This window comes from Saccoglossus kowalevskii, chromosome 22 (assembly GCF_978046115.1).
Source record: "Saccoglossus kowalevskii chromosome 22, keSacKowa6.1, whole genome shotgun sequence".
NCBI lineage: Eukaryota > Metazoa > Hemichordata > Enteropneusta > Harrimaniidae > Saccoglossus > Saccoglossus kowalevskii.
Window position 1 is genome coordinate 25,815,883 of NC_140662.1, and position 1,481 is coordinate 25,817,363.

Below are 1,481 nucleotides of genomic sequence, written 5' to 3' on the forward strand. Positions count from 1 at the left end.
TATTCCAGAAAAAATACCGCCATACGCGACCCAAAATAGGCATGTATATCGGTAACAGGCATTACTACCATTATAACAATTTATTTTGTCAATTTAGTAATCTATTAAAATACCTATATAAAATTAAACTATCCCACATTTCCAATTTATACACGAGTTGTACTAACCACTAATCAAATTTGGTATAATTGAGTTACGCCATTCACTTGTGATTAAGACAAAGCCTTGCGCTTTAATGATACACCCATTGTGAAAGCATTGATACAGACCACGTTCAAAATAAGAGTAATTGTTACAAAATTCAACTTCATCGAAGTTAATCCACAATCTTCCTGGGTCACACATTAATTATTCGGCAATACGTCATTTATGTTAATGTCATATATAAGTATCTGACAAGTATGTCACCGTTCTGCAACGCGGCCATATAGTCTTCATGTGTTACTAGTCCTTCTTTAGGAACGTTGGGCAAAAAGGTATGTAGCGGGTCCATTTCCATTTTTTTATATATGACATACCAAATGGCAAGTCATATGTAGTCATGGATCCACGTAAACCAAGTTTCGTAATTGTTTCTGCATCAAGTTTACGATATGCCATCAAACCTCTTTCTTCTTGCGTACCTAGTGAATAGGAGATATGAAAAACTCAATATATAACCACACACGTCTAATTCAGGGCACGTCTGACTCCTTGTTTTCTTAAGTAATTTTATTCGTAATTTTAGACGCCAAACCACATTACACGTATTACCTGGTATTGTGTTATCCAATAAAAAACCAACTAAGCCACCTACAACCATTCCATTATGTAATATTACATTTATGATCTGATTGGCGTTGATATTTCCTGTACGTTTTGAAAAAAAGATAGGGACAATAAATAACACATAATACAAATATCATAACATTATAATCGTATCATATATGACAGCTAGCTTTGATTGCAGTACATTGCCAACATAGAACCATCAACCGAAGTATGTCGTGATGAATCTATGTGCTTACTAAATTATGTTCTTATCAAAGAATGCTATTGTGTTAGCATAGTTACAGTAAACATTTCTACAACAAAAAAGTCTCAGTTATAAATCGTCATTTAAATTGACCCAATGTATTTTGAGACTACGAAATAACATAGAAACTGCATTTTGTCTCATTTATGTAGTAAACGTGTTTCTTAGATTGGTGATATATATATTGCTATTGTTATGAGAAACGAAACATTTAATTTAAGTATCTTTTGCGATATTATTATAATCATAATATCATGTCAATATAATTCAACGAGACGTCGTCTCACATACAATGGTAGTATGGACAGTAACATTCTCAATAGCACACTATTTGAAATCTGTTCAAATTTCTTATATTTAATATATTAAATATTAAGAAAACTTATATGCAACACACTATAGATTACCTTCCTCTGAGAAAACCAGTATGATATGTGTGTCGACTGTACACAATATTTTCAATTTT

At 31.9% G+C, this 1,481-nt stretch overlaps 1 protein-coding gene across 1 annotated transcript; it reads right to left on the reverse strand.

The window, feature by feature from the left end:
- Positions 1-206: 206 nt before the first annotated feature.
- On the reverse strand, positions 207-835 carry LOC102810331 (solute carrier family 23 member 1-like). Its single transcript, XM_085495943.1, has 2 exons — positions 754-835; positions 207-623 (listed from the first exon to the last, which is right to left on the reverse strand). Exons 1-2 carry the CDS (start codon positions 800-802, stop codon positions 445-447), a joined length of 228 nt encoding a protein of 75 aa, XP_085352069.1. The 5' UTR covers positions 803-835; the 3' UTR covers positions 207-444.
- Positions 836-1,481: the final 646 nt, after the last annotated feature.

What these genes read in the sequence shown, in the direction of transcription:
- LOC102810331 (XM_085495943.1), bottom strand. Translation starts at nt 802, where the DNA reads ATGGTTGTAGGTGGCTTAGTTGGTTTTTTATTGGATAACACAATACCA. An exon ending in ATTGGATAACACAATACCAG is followed by an intron (nt 624 to 753) that starts GTAATACGTGTA and finishes CCTATTCACTAG; the next exon opens with GTACGCAAGAAGAAAGAGGT.